Source organism: Medicago sativa, chromosome 6 (assembly GCF_051527215.1).
Source record: "Medicago sativa cultivar Bolivia chromosome 6, Bolivia_mono, whole genome shotgun sequence".
In the NCBI taxonomy this organism is placed as follows: domain Eukaryota; kingdom Viridiplantae; phylum Streptophyta; class Magnoliopsida; order Fabales; family Fabaceae; genus Medicago; species Medicago sativa.
In genome coordinates, this window is record NC_140754.1 from 1,541,854 (window position 1) to 1,555,916 (window position 14,063).

A 14,063-nucleotide genomic window follows, 5' to 3' on the forward strand; every position below is an offset into this window, starting at 1 on the left:
GGCAGTTAAGTGCCGAGGAATACCTCGGTAGTTTAGTACCGAGGAAAACCTCGGCAGTTTACTACCGCCGGTTTCATCATTTCCTCGGCAGTTAACTGCCGAGTAATCCTGAAGCCAGAATTTGCAGAACCAGGTTGAAGGCAGAACCTGTTACATGTGTTTTTACACATTGTAAACACATTGTTTCGATGCCAAACCATAAAGTTAGTCAAATCAAATTACATACATAACTGAAATTGAAAATATAATACGGAAACGAGTAATTGTCATAAAAAAATGTCATCCAAACAAAGCAACAACAAATGTACTGTACTAACAAAACGGTCAAATGTCATGAAAATACACCAAAGTCCTAAAAATAAATCCTAAAAATACTAGCAGTCCTAATCCTACTGCTGGTCCTGGTCATGCTGGTGCTGCTGGTGCCTCCTCCTCGGTCTCTAGGCTCTCCTCCTGGTAATGATCGGCGCGATCTGCTGCCTAACATCCTGCAAGGCCGCATACAACTGCTGAGGGGTCATGCTCATCACCTCCTGACCCAAAAACTCATCAGCATGGGCAACAGCGCCGCTAACCATGTCATAGGTGTCAGGGGAGCTTCTCGCCTCGTACCGCTCCCACTGCTCTGCAACGATCTGCTCCTCGTTTGGAGGCCTCGGAACTTCTCCCGGAAGAAGTGGCAAAATCTGAGGGTGAGACATAAGCGTGTACCATCGTACATAGCCCTCTGCCATACGCCATGGCTGCTCTCCTGCCTGCTCACCCCAATCAGCCTCCTTAAGTGTGTGAGTGCGGAAGTCCGAGAAGGCCTGCACAATCTCAGTCGGTGTCAGCGCTGGAACATCCGTCGGAGGTCTAGGTACCGACTGGACGTATCCGTACTGCCTCAATACCCTCTCCGGCAGGTGACGGTACACCCTACGGTCGCCGCACATGATCCAGCCAGAATACCAAAATACCTCCTCGAAAGGCCGGAACTCCCTGTGCCCTTCGTACGGCCTCCAGCATACGTCATCAAACGTAATGCGATCAAGCAATGACCGATACGTGGCCCCCTCTCCATGACCCTTCTGAAGAGTCCACCTCGCCGCAACCGGTAAATTTTCAATGTAGTCCGGGTTTGGATCAACAGTGTAAAACTTAGGGAAGTGCGACAAAAACCATGCCTGCATAAACCATACAAATCACATATAAATAAATTAAAGTTAACTAAAAAAATAAAATTTACAATTAACAAAAAAAATATAACAAAATATAACAAAATAATAATAGTTAACAAAAAAAATTAAAGTTAACGAAAAAATATAACAAAATATAACAAAATAATAATAGTTAACAAAAAAAATTAAATTTAAATTTAATTTTTACTTACAGTGAGCAGTGTCACGCTTCCCCCAAGCTGCCTGTCTCCGGGCAAACAAGCCTGAGCTAACTCATCGTACAGGTATGCAAGTGCCATCCCTCCCCATGAATAAGCACGCATCCCCGCGTAGCCGTCCGCCATAGTCGTCAAATAAATCAACTGGATGCGCTTGTTGCTTCTATCCCCAAACAACAGGCATCCAACCAAGTATAGAAGGTAGGACTTCACACAATAAGTCCTAACCCTCTCCAACTCCTCCAGCTCCTCTGGATCCTGTGTATCCGCCAAAAGGTTGGCTCTACCAAGGTGCGTCGTATAAAACTCCCTCAGCTTAGGATAACTAATGTATCCACCATACTCAGTATTGCAGATTTTCTCTGCCTGCGACCTCGACGCACCCAAGTGAGTCATCAGTAGTGCCTCTCCCTCATGTCTCAGCATCTTCTTCCGGTGGCCCAACATCCGCCCTTCAATCGGGACATGCATAAGACATGCGACATCATCCAAAGTCACAGTCATCTCCCCCATAGGCATGTGAAAAGTGCTGGTCTCGGAATGCCACCTCTCGCATAAAGTCATCAGCAAAGCGTGAGGCACAGTGGCGTAGCCCAAGTATACCAAATCATGTAAGCCACTCTGCATAAGCGGATCCCAAAACCATCTCTGATTGGGGTTTGGACGTCCGAGACTCAAAATCTTGGGGCCATGATTAATTGGTTTTACAAAACGCTTCTTGCGGCACTGCAAAAATAGAAAAATAAACATAGTTTAAACAATGTAAACATTTAACTAATAAATATTAAACTTAACAAATGCTAAAATAAAAATAAAGAAAACATATAAAGAAAATCACATATAAAGAAAACATATAAATAAAACATATAAAGAAAACATATAAATAAAACAATTTAAAGAAAATCACATATAAATAAAACATATAAATAAAACATATTTAAAGAAAGTCACATATAAATAAAACATATAAAGAAAACATATAAATAAAACATATAAAGAAAACATATAAATAAAACAATTTAAAGAAAATCACATATAAATAAAACATATAAATAAAACATATTTAAAGAAAGTCACATATAAATAAAACATATAAAGAAAACATATAAATAAAACAATTTAAAGAAAATCACACATAAATAAAACATATAAATAAAACATATCAATAAAACATATAAATAAAACATATAATCTAAACATATAAATAAAACAATTTAAATCAAGAAAGGAAAAATAAAGAAAATAATTAAACATAAAGAAAGGAATTAAAAAAAACATATATAAAAGTTAACATTTAAAAAAGAACATTTAAAAAAAAATACTTACGTCATCCTTATTATACCAAAGCGGCAATGCCACATGACTGGCATAAGAGTGAAGCAAAGATATGTCCTGCGGTCCTCCAGGAAAGGGAGCGTCCGTAGGCAACACCTCCGGGGCAGCCGCCATAGCAATGTCATCCTCGTCTGGCTCCCCTGGCATATGCGGCTGCTCTGGCATATGCTGCTCGTCGTACCCACCATCAGTCACATCATGGTGATCCTGATAGTTCAGGTACTCCACCTCCTGGGTCGGGTCAACCACCTGCGACTGTTCAGGATGCGCCTGAGAAGCCTCAGATGCCTGAGAAGTCCCTGAACCATCCGCCCTCCGACCTCTTCCCCTCTTTGGGATGTGCCCCATTTGCCTCTCCCTCCGGTGGCTTTGAGTCATCGCACGCCTACCACCAATCATCCTAGATGGATCAATGGGCTCCTGATCGGCCATATCTACACATCATAAAATCAGTCATACAATCATCATTATGTCCATCATTCATAACCTAAACTAAAATCATCATTACAATCATCATTATGTCCATCATCCATAACCTAAAATCATTCATACACTAAAAAATCAATATACACTTAATATCATTCATTTCCATAACCTAATATCATTCATATAAACCTAACTAAACCTAAAACCATTTAGTATAACCATCATTTCAATATAATCATTATTATCATCATTTCAACATCATTCACATTTCCATAAACATAAACATAACTAAACCTAAAACCATCCAATATAATCATCATTTCAATATAATTTGTGTGCAACATTTCCATCATAACCTAAACATCATTCAATATAATTCTCATAACATAAACTAACTAAATAATCAATAAAATTGTCATTGAGGAATTTTATCAAACACTATGTGTGCAAAGTATAAAACATATTCAAATTGTGTTCATTTGCCACCATTCAAAGCCACATTGTCATTTAAACAGCATAGGCAACAACTACATTCGTTTATCAATTCAAAAACTACACATGCAATCATTAAATTGTCAATTTTAAAATCAACCCTAACCACATGCAAACTACTCTAATTTTTTTAAAAAATAAACCTAAACAAACTAACAATAACATTGCAATGATTAAGGGTACTTACTTGTGATAATGTGGTGATGATTGGCTTGCAATTCGTGAAAATGTGCTTTGGAGTGAATTTGGATGTGTTTGAAGCAAAAGAATGAAACTGGAAACTGCTTCTGTGCGTTCTGATTATGTTCAGAAAACTTCGGCAGTTAACTACCGAGGAATTCCTCGGCAGTTAACTGCAGCCGGATTTTTAATTCCTCGGCAGTTAACTGCCGAGGGGGCAAAAACGTATTTTACATGTGTGTCCCAGCCTTCTCTAATGTGTGAACAGCAATTTTCTTTTTTTTTTATAAATTAATCTAACTTTAAATTAAAAATTATTATTTTAATGTTAAAAAGTTGTAAATATTTATTATTTTGATTTTTTATTATTTTATATATTACAACCGGTTGAACCCCGTTCGACCCCGGTTAAACCTTTAAACCCTGAACCCATAGCTATACCGGTTCAATGTCCGGTCCGATTTTGATTACCTTGGTATAAGTAGAGGTGTTCAAAATCAATCAACTCAATAGAAAAATGATAGATGAATCAATTTAAATCAAAGAAAATTGTTTTTCTGATATCAAAAAGTTGATATTGACACATGGAAATGACTAAATTACCTCAGCGGTAGTTAACAGTCTCTGGCATATCCGACAGAGAATTATATATAATATAATTCTTCAAGTTACAAATATAGGTCATTATTAAAAAAGAATTATATATAATATTTTTTTTTGTAATTTATATAAATGTCTATCTATCTATTATTCTTCAAGTTACAAAATATATCGAGTTTTTAACAATATAGAAATATCATTTAAATTTAACACAACCGAGACATACATTAAATTATGAGTTGTGATCATGTGTGTATACACAGGATCCCAATTCCGAAATTTTATAATTGTAAATTTCATATTCCTCCTTAAAAAGATCAGTATATTGATAACCGGTAAAATGGTTATCACGTTGCACTTAACTTTTATTATGGACAAAAAATTGAGTGATTGCAATGTGTAAGAAATTTTAAAAATGACAAAAACGCTTTTTTTTTTAAATAAATAAAAATAATCTAAAACAAACGCACCCGAAGATAATGGTTAATGAGTTCTATAAGAAAAAAAGAAATCTTGTCTATAAACCTTATAATGCATGGTTTCGAACTAATCTTACTTATCTAGGTGGGTTCTTGATAATTTAATTGTGGAGATTAGTGATATGGAGATTAAGCATGGAGTTTTTGGAATGGGAGTGTAGAAAGCTCAAGGCAAAACCGGGATGGTTACCCTATTGGCTCTTACCAACATTCTTAGGGATGTTGTTGTAAGCTTTATGTGTAGTTTTGTGTGTATTCAAGATTTGCTCAATTTCTACAATTATTTCATAGTTAGACCATAGAAGCAAGAAAAGATTTAAAGCAAGGTTATACCTGCATATTCAAGACTTTCGCACAAGACCAAAATCCAAAACTTTTGCGCAAAAATTGCCACTTAATAAGATATTGGAGAATGTTAATTTAAACTAGTATACATAGAAAAAATATTTTTTGACAAAATGAATCCTTACCATGATAATGTAATTCAAGATACTGTGAAAGAATTCTTAACATGTTTGCAGATATATCTGCAGTTTGCTGGCTGATCAGCAAAAAATGACCCAACACAGCATTAGAACTCCAGCACAGATGCTTTCAGTGGTTGAGTTCCATCCACAATGCGTTAAGAATCCGCCAATTGTAAGGTTTTTCAACACATGCTCTTGCCAACACTAACCCGCGATTAGTCCTTTATTTGAAATTTCATTCTCAAACTCAGATGACAAAACCACCGCCACCAATGACAAGATCAGGCTTAAAGAAGAAAATAGGGAGTGAAATTTCTTCAGCAGCTTGTATAGTAAACGACACCAACTTGCTATTAGGCCTATATCTGAAATTTCTTTGTAAACTCAGATTACAAAACCACTGACAAGATCAGGCCTAATGATCAGGCTCAAGAGTCAATTGATCTGCCTGCTTATAACTCATTATAATGGTTGAATATGTTGGTTGGTCTTTGGTTTAACCAATTAATATGGCATTAAATTTTGAGTTGTGTACTTGTGTCCATATGCTAACCAAGAAAAGAGATCAAACAAAAGGGACATATGTATGCATGATTTCAGAGGCGAACCACCACCATAAGTCTCAGTTCCAGAGGAGAGTCCATATATGCAAAGTTTAATTTTAGGGATCAAACAAAAGGGACATATGTGCACTATAAGAAATATGCTAGAAGACATCTGACAGTATGAGTCACGCCAATCTCCAGGCTAATTTTCAGAGGAATACATATCAAGCTACATCTCAAAAAAATACTTGTATGATTAGAATCTGTTCTTAAGTCACGAGCCTATCTTTAAAGACTCATCATATGACATATAAACGTCTAATGATGTGACACGAGTCAAAAATGTGTGTTGCATAACGTAATATGCATGAATAGTTGTATTTTCGTTTTTTAGTTAGTTTATCCAAACAAGACCATTCTCTAAACTTATATAAAAACTAAAAGGCTTAATTGCACTTTTGGCCCCCTATCTTTCCAAAACTTGCGGTTACAGCCCCCTAACTAATTTAAATACAAAACAGTCCCCTAAGTATTGAATCTTTGGCAGTTTTGGCCCCCCAAGGCAAAAAAAAATTAAAAAAATGACACGTGGCACCTCATTTAGGGTGCCACGTCAGCGTTGGGGGCCAAAACTGCCAAAGATTCGATACTTAGGGGGCTGTTTTGTATTTAAATTAGTTAGGGGGCTGTAACCGCAAGTTTTGGAAAGATAGGGGGCCAAAAGTGCAATTAAGCCAAACTAAAAAGCAAATATGAAACTTTTCAAAAAAAACTTGTGCACATTAATATACAGATCATGTGAATCAAATAATCTACATTGAATCAAACTGATACTGGAGGCTGATATACAATAAATCTTGACGGTGAACCACAATGGAACTTGGAGCAGACAAAAGAAACATAAAAATAGGAAAACAACTAAAAGAGCTTCAACTACAAACACTGCTACTCCAACCATTGGAGCATGTGAAGAGTTGTTTCAGTGCACCAAAGTTTCATCGGCAATTTCTTATGATTTAGTGCTTGTGAATTGACAGTGAGTTTGAGTTTGACAACGTTACAGTGGACCACCGCAATTTTGACAAGAGCTTCAACAAAATTATAGTTTCACTTTGAGTTCACTAATCTCACCGTCAATCCAAACATTTCTTAGACCAGTTCATCACTTTTCTTCCAATATTCCCTCATAATTCAAAGTGCCAAATAAAAGGCTTCATTTATTTATGTACTTTAATAGAACCATTAGAGACAGTGTAGGTAATTGGATTTGCGGATTCACCAAGCATTTGGAACTGGAACTGTGGGGAATATTAGAAGGCTAGAGTATGGCTAACGCTCAAAATATTTCCTAACTGGAACTGCATTTGAACTTTGATGATGTCACAAGATGTTTAAACAATTCACAGGTTGGAAGTATTATTGGGTGGAGACTTGAAAAGAACAAGATTATTGCTTGCTCAAGACTGGGTGGTTCATATTAAACGTGTGTATGGGGAAGCTAATAAGCAAGGGTGGATCCAATGTTATATGAGGGTGTGCACCAATACTATCATCATCGTCTTAAAATCTATTACATTCAAAAAAGGCAGTGGCACAATTCAATTAGAAGAACGCTACTGCATACAAGTTGCAAGAACTAAGAAAGATGCATACAACACTTTACTTTGATAATCCAAATCAATCAAATAATCTTAAGATAAAAATCAATCCATTTGTAAAAAATTTGAATCATTCAAATTACAAGTGTTGTTTGATTTGCATTTTCAAATGCAGTTCAATTAATCAAATGTCATGTTAAAAAAAATATCTAATGAACAAAAACAAAATCAAGCTAATATTTGTGTATGCCTACTGTATTTCTCACTAAGATGAAGGTTTAGGAAAAAGGAAGTTGGTTGGTGGAAGATTTGTGGTGAGAGGATTAGTTTCTATGTTTGTTGATGAGGAATGATAGCTATGGATGTGTTTAGCAAGAACAAAAAACTCGGTGAAAAAACAACACAATCAAATGAAGTGATTTGGATCAAAATTCTCACCCCTAGATACAATGCCACATTTTTATATCTATTTAGAAAATGTGCAACTGCAGCATATAAAAACAGATCAATTCCAAACTCAACAATCAAAACAAAAGCATCAGTCGGTGCTTTCATTCATTTCTGTACATTGCACCTACAAAAGCATCAGTCATTCACTTATGGTGTTCAAATTAAATGCCAAGCATCTTATATGCCTAGTCATACTTTTCATTCACAGTTCAATAATGGACATCAATCATGGTTTTTGAGCCGGCAGCGCTACTTAGCCTAATTGTTTACAACAAAACATGACAGTAGAATTTGCATGCTCGCCAAATTATCAATAGTAGAATATATCATACACCTCTTCTTGTCTCTAGCAAGATGAAGCAACAAATAAAAAATCCCAGCTTTACAATGTATTTAGCTTTTAGCTTCTTCACTTGCTATAACCAATCCTTGTATGCACTTTACATTTCAGATAACCTACAGAAATGACAATAAATCCCTTACCACAAATTTACAATTAAAAATAAACTAAGCATTTAAAATCCTGGAAAAGGAGCCCTTACCCAATAGCACAGTCAAATATATTCCAAGCCACTCAAACCACCTAGATCACAAGATCACTATCTACAACTACTTGTCAACAAAATTTAGTTGGTATAATTTGCCTAAAAGATTCAAGAAGATGCTACAAAGTAGTCCCGGATAGTTCTCTTTAGGGAAGGCGGTGGATTCAATACAGACGAAGGGCTCTTCAAAGCAGACTCTGGAGTGTTTTTAGGAGATATGGTTAGATCAAATTCTGATGAAAGCTGATTCTTGTGGCCTTCAGATGTAGTTGTTTTAGGTGGTGTGATTGGAGTGGCTGACTTTACTGGGTCCTGTGGTTCTTCATTGGATAATAGACCATAGTCACTTGACTTAGGACAAGTTTCTTCATTGTCTAGTAGCATTTTGCACTCTGTTCTAGGTATGGCCATAACCCTTCTTCGGATGGAAAATGGAGTCTTTGTTGTTGTAACATAACTGCGTTTATTCCATATATGGATCTAAAAATGCAAAATTGGGGAAAGTTACAATTCTGAAGAGAGAAAAAAAAACTTGAGATGGCATAAAAAAACAAAACAATGGGCTATCCTGAACTGAAGATCGTTGCAAACCAGCGATAAAAACATATAAACAGCGTTACTTACTGAGAAATCATCAGAAGCAGTTGCTAATTTTCCATTATCAGACCGGCACCTGCAAAACAAATTAAGTTAGAATCTCTTATCAGATCAGATAGAACTAAAACCATGCCTAATTTCCAATTTACCAGTCAACTGCAGTAACTTCCTCGTAATGACTCTTCAAAATAGTTGGTTCCACTTGAGGCTTGTCAACCTGATTTGTAAAAGTTAAGTTAACCTATATCCTTACTGCAACCAAAGTACCAAACTTTAGAGTAGTTGATTGAAAGTAAGAAAAGCAAACCTGCCAAACATATGCTTTTGCATTACTAGAACCACAAACGATGTTAGATGCATCGGGACTAATCGCAGCCTGGAATTGAACACATAAGACAGGGAAAAAGTCAGGAGTCATGAAAGAAACTTGATGCAAGAAATTTTGAGCTACAGGCCAAATTATCACCTTAATAAAAAATGATTCAATACGACCTCCTTCAAAGTATCTTAAAGCCCCCTTTTCAAGTTGAAGTGTATTATAAAGATAAACTCTGCAAGAAAGAAGAAACAGTTTATTTTACGTTATGATGATTGTTCTCAACCATGGTTTGATTTACAAAAAATAGAATTTAGGAGGATACCGGCTATCCATGCAGGAAGCAGAAAGCAACAGTCCACTGTCATCTTGGGACAAGCTAGATATACCGTGTAATCTTTGCTGAAAGGACAAAGAAGAATACAGTCAAGAGAGTGAAGATTACATCATTTCAACCTTTCCAATATCTACTAAAAATCAAAGTGCAAAAATCAGTCATATAAAAAAGCATAATACAGCTGACATTTTCTATCACATTCACAGTTTAACTTTATGTGAGATTTATTTCCATAAGAAATGCATATACCCTCTTATTAAACATATAAATCATAGTTCAATTTATTCAGGAACCTCAATTTGTAAACTCTTAAGCCAGAATCGTTGTATATAAACTAAAAACTACCACTGCACATCTCAGTTCCATTCCAACTAACCTTTCCTGGTTCAGGACATGCTTGTGTGACAATACTTTTTAAATTTCTGGTATCCCAAAACTTCAGCACACTGGAATAAACCAATTAAATGGTAAAATCAATTAACACCGCTAAAAGCTTAAAAAAAATTCAATTATAATTTGAATGGTAATACATTTAACCAACCTATTTACTGCCCCAGCAGTGGCTATGGAAACTTGATCCTTGAGCCAAAGAACAGATGTAACACTATTGGAAGCAGCCTGACAGGTTAGAGTTGTTATTAGAAGGGTCAAAACTTATTAACAGGTTCAGTAAATGTGAATGAATTGCATACCACCAGCAACTTACCTTGCCCCTCCTTGGTCGTAGTCCTTGATACAGAATATGTGCTCCATTGACAACATCTGTTGAACTAGAGAAGCAAACAGATAGTAAATATACTTTAGGAGAACATTCAATTCATTAAAAACTTATTCACAGGTTCAGTAAATGATCATCACAAGAGTTTTACAAATAAAAAACTGCAACTAACCATATGCTAACTTCTCCACGTCTATTAGAATTGGAGTTACATCTTAAATCCCAAAGACGAAAAGATCCATCTCTTGAACCAGAGACTAAAATATCTGTAAGTTTGGAGATAAAAGGGTTTATTTGTGATTACATAAAATCCAGTGCATTGCAGAAGCATACAAATGCATACACAGAAATCTTACCGGGATTAGTTGGATGAGAAGAAATAGATTTCACACTTCCCGTGTGCCCTGTTAACACTCCAAGACACTTCTTTTCTTGAACATCCCATACCTTAACCTATAAATGAGCACCATAAGAACATTCAGTATAAAATCAGCTTAAAGGAAACTACTCATGTGATACTATATCTAATTACAAAATGATGAAAACCAATTCTAACTCAATGCTATGAAAATGATAACTATTGACTCATGTTTCAATTAAGTATGTTCAACAAGCTCTGCAATTTAAAAGGGGGTCCCAGATGTTGGGTACTCTTCAAATCACATTTCAATGCAGTGTTTCAAAATGCGGTAACTTTGATTCAAAATTTAACAAGTATCCTGTGAGAATCAGGAACAAAGCATAGCAAGAACAACAATGTAATCTGTATATTGTTTTAGCAGGCAATAGTAAACTAATATCAACACGATGACTCACCGTTTGATCTCCAGAAGCAGTGAGGATCTGTGTGTCATCCTGCAAACAAATGTAAACCAATTTAAGACAATAAACAATTCAAGCTAATTACAATCAATCAAAAAATTAACAAAAACCTATTCGTAGATTTTATGAACATATAATTGCAAAAATTGAAGGCTACCTTAATCCAATTGACATCAAAAACTGCATTATTATGCGAACTCCATTCACAAATCCTCGCTTCCTCTGATATCAAAAGAGGCAAAGTTTCACATAAGTAAATCATAAACCATAAAGTGTGTTGATATATATAACCTTTGCAGCACCAACACTTCTTATCAAAGGTGTGCCAAGTGTCCGATATGCGTAAGTGTCTAACACAGACACATGTAATTACATTGAAATGTGTCTTTTTCTCAAATTATAAACGGTGTTAGGATCGACAAATCGGATCATAGGTGTGTCTAACACTAACACAACACTAACACATGTGATTACATTGAAATATGCCATTTTCTCAAATTATCATCAATGTCAACATGTCAATGTCCACGTCGTATCAGGTGTTCATGCTTCAAATTTAATTAATACAAAGTAGATCAAAACTCAAAATTAAACAAAAAAATCAAAAACAAACCTGCATTTCTTTCTAGACACTGAGGCACCTTGAATTTTCGACGAGTATCAAAAAAGCTAACATATCCCTCCTCATTAGACAAAGCAAGAATATGACAAAATTTCGAAGTCTGCACAAAAAGAAATCCCAAAATCAAAAAACAAGGTTGACCCACATAATATTTTATGCGTAAAAACAAATGGGTATAATCAAAATCGAATCTTTCACACCTTTGCGAACGAAAGAGCAAGAGGAACAACGTCTTCACCGTTATGCTGAGTAGCTACAGCTCCAACATCGAAGAATCCGTGAACCCATCCATCGTAATTAGGTCTTTTTCGAACTGTAACAACAACAGCAACAAAAAAAACCTAAAATGTTAGAAAAATCGAAAATTGAAATTTGAAAATTATGAAATTGTGTAAAGTGAGTGATGAATTTTAACGAACCTTGAAAGGAATTGAGCTCGCGTGAAGTTGTGAGGTTGAAGAAGGATTGAGATTTTCGAGGAGCCATTGAGATTTTGGGAGAAAATTGAATCGAATTGAAGAAGAAAAGGGATTAGGGTTTTGAGATTTAGAGTGAAGAGTGTGAAAATGAATGAAAAATGGAAATTTAATGTGAAAAAGTTTGGGCGGTATTTACAGAAAAATGAGAATTGGCGGGAATTTTAATTTCGTGTTTTTGGAAAAAAATAATATTTTGACTCAAATGTTGACCGAGTATATTATAAATCATTTGTCTATTTGTTCCGACTGTTATAAAAAAAAATTAAATTTATTGAATAATTTATGTATATAGATACATAAGTTATTTAATGAACCTGAAGAAAAAAAAAATATTCAATGAATTTGAAAAAAACTGATTATTTAAGTTATTCAATGAACTTGAAAAATGAATTTTTGTTTATACAACATTAATTAAAAAATTTAATCCCTATGAAATTGTCAAAACAAAATTTTATTTGGGACAGAGGAAATAATAAATATCTCGATTGTTTCATATCAATTGAGAAATTTGATACAATTGATAAATTTCAGAGAAAGAAATTGAGATGATCCAAATTTTGTTTTGTCTCGGTTGTCTCAAATTTCTCCATTAAAGTTTTTTACATTCAATTTTTATATTAATGAAAAAAAAAATATCACATTTTTCCCTTTAATGGGAAGATGTACAACAATTGAGAAACATGAGATGTATTTTTTAAAGGATCCACTATGTGATAGTAACAAAAAAATAACTTCTTTTTGCTAAATCTTTCATTTCAACGTTTTTATTGTAGGCCTTGTTTGATATGAATTATGTGAAACCAAATATATTTAATTTTTTCATCGTTTTTAAGTGTGAAAATCTGGAATTTTAGATTTTTTTAGTTTTAAAAATTTCAGGAATATATTTATTTATTTATTTAAGATATTAATTGATTTAAGAAATTTTTTGGGGTGTATGGAGGTAAAGTGAGGGGGTGCCAATTAAAATTTCAAGTTATATCGGTCTATCAATATGGTCATGTATAAGTCCATTCATTTCAACGTTGCAATGCCTAAATGTTAACTCTAATTTGACTATTACTGCCTACGCCCTCTACATGTTGTAAATCTCACTCCCACACACTCTCAACAATGCTCAAAAATACCAATATCTTTATTTTAAATTAGTGTTCTCTCAAAACCACCCTAAAATACAGCTAATATTTGGAAACACTGCCTATGTTGGTCTAACGGTGTTGGCATTTGACCTTGAAGATTGCTTCTTTCAAAGTCGATTTTCATCGACGATAACTTTGATGAGTTGGTTTGACTTCTTAAAATAAATTAGAAATACTAATAAAAAAACAAATAAAAATAAATAAATTGTGCAAGCTATTAATTAAAAACTACTAGACAGTGTAAGGAATTAATTAATTGTAATAAACTCAACAAATCTTCATCATATAGTATCTTCATTTTGCTTACGTCGTTGTTGGAGGAACACATACCAACACGACTCCTTCCATAGAGATCCTATTGTTCTTGATGGAAGGCTCTCTTTCATTCAAACAAACTCTGTTAGTTTTATTCCTATGCACGCCGACATTTGCTTCGTCTCTATGGATACTCTTGTTTGTTATCATTTCAGCGAGTTAGTCTTGTTGAGCAAACCACCATCCACACTTTAAACTGATTTGTATTATATAATCTGAAACC

The 14,063-nt window shown here is 34.7% G+C and overlaps 1 protein-coding gene across 1 annotated transcript; it reads right to left on the reverse strand.

The window, feature by feature from the left end:
• Positions 1–8,105: 8,105 nt before the first annotated feature.
• Positions 8,106–12,467, reverse strand: LOC146911912 (Transducin/WD40 repeat-like superfamily protein). The gene is made up of 17 exons (XM_085718288.1): positions 12,327–12,467; positions 12,108–12,220; positions 11,899–12,007; positions 11,443–11,507; positions 11,280–11,318; positions 10,820–10,916; positions 10,636–10,729; positions 10,452–10,515; positions 10,287–10,363; positions 10,122–10,191; positions 9,734–9,810; positions 9,559–9,643; positions 9,400–9,468; positions 9,242–9,309; positions 9,120–9,168; positions 8,493–8,975; positions 8,106–8,406 (listed from the first exon to the last, which is right to left on the reverse strand). Exons 1-16 carry the CDS (start codon positions 12,391–12,393, stop codon positions 8,604–8,606), a joined length of 1,515 nt encoding a protein of 504 aa, XP_085574414.1. The 5' UTR covers positions 12,394–12,467; the 3' UTR covers positions 8,106–8,406; positions 8,493–8,603.
• Between the last annotated feature and the right edge of the window lie 1,596 nt (positions 12,468–14,063).

Coding starts and splice junctions, on each gene's coding strand:
- LOC146911912 (XM_085718288.1), bottom strand. CDS start 12,393: ATGGCTCCTCGAAAATCTCAATCCTTCTTCAACCTCACAACTTCACGC. Junction 10,516..10,635: donor CGTGGAGAAGTTAGCATATG/GTTAGTTGCAGT, acceptor TTGCTTCTCTAG/TTCAACAGATGTTGTCAATG. Junction 8,976..9,119: donor CTGCTTCTGATGATTTCTCA/GTAAGTAACGCT, acceptor TTGCATTTTTAG/ATCCATATATGGAATAAACG.